The sequence below is a fragment of the Sinocyclocheilus rhinocerous genome, unplaced genomic scaffold (assembly GCF_001515625.1).
Source record: "Sinocyclocheilus rhinocerous isolate Xijiao unplaced genomic scaffold, SAMN03320098_v1.1 scaffold2647, whole genome shotgun sequence".
In the NCBI taxonomy this organism is placed as follows: Eukaryota; Metazoa; Chordata; class Actinopteri; order Cypriniformes; family Cyprinidae; genus Sinocyclocheilus; species Sinocyclocheilus rhinocerous.
The window spans coordinates 100,945-101,417 of record NW_015639108.1 but is presented as its reverse complement, the minus strand read 5'-3'; the positions used below and the strand labels follow the sequence as shown (position 1 = coordinate 101,417).

The window sequence follows — 473 nt, the reverse complement described above, 5'->3', positions numbered from 1 at the left end:
AAGGTTTTTTTTTTCTAAAATGAGTTCATAAAATTATTTTTTTAATTTTCCAAAAAATATATAAATAAATAAATAATAAATGTATCAATAGTTTGTCATAGTTTTAAAGGACTTTTTAAGTACAATTACGAAGTTCTGGCAAAATGTAACATTTTGACACAGTTAAATTGTTATATAATATTATTTATAAAAATGAAAAGAGTCACCCATTTACTGTATGTGTGTGTTCAAACTCACGTCTCTTATAACCTATCTGCAGGTGTGCAGAGGAAAGGTAGCCATCCACGTCGTGTTGAAAGACCTCCTCAAAGAATCGTTGTCTCTCTCTCATCCTCATTTGCTGGGCCGACTCTGCATCCGGGACTCTCTGCGCATGCTCTGTCTCCGCTACCAGCAACAACAGAGACAGCCACTTAAGTCACACTTCATATCAACACCCATTAACAGAATATTCGCTCAAATTGCATTTGAAC

The 473-nt window shown here is 34.5% G+C and overlaps 1 protein-coding gene across 1 annotated transcript in view; it reads right to left on the bottom strand.

Annotated features, from left to right (window-relative positions):
• LOC107751014 (dysbindin-like) overlaps positions 1 to 441 on the bottom strand; it is a 3,998-nt gene extending 3,557 nt beyond the window's left edge. Inside the window, exons 1-2 of the mRNA XM_016566588.1 lie at positions 438 to 441; positions 238 to 387 (exon numbers count right to left, since the gene is read on the bottom strand). Of these exons, the coding sequence (XP_016422074.1) occupies positions 238 to 387; positions 438 to 441 (154 nt within the window). The remainder of the gene's footprint in view (positions 1 to 237; positions 388 to 437) is intronic.
• Positions 442 to 473: the final 32 nt, after the last annotated feature.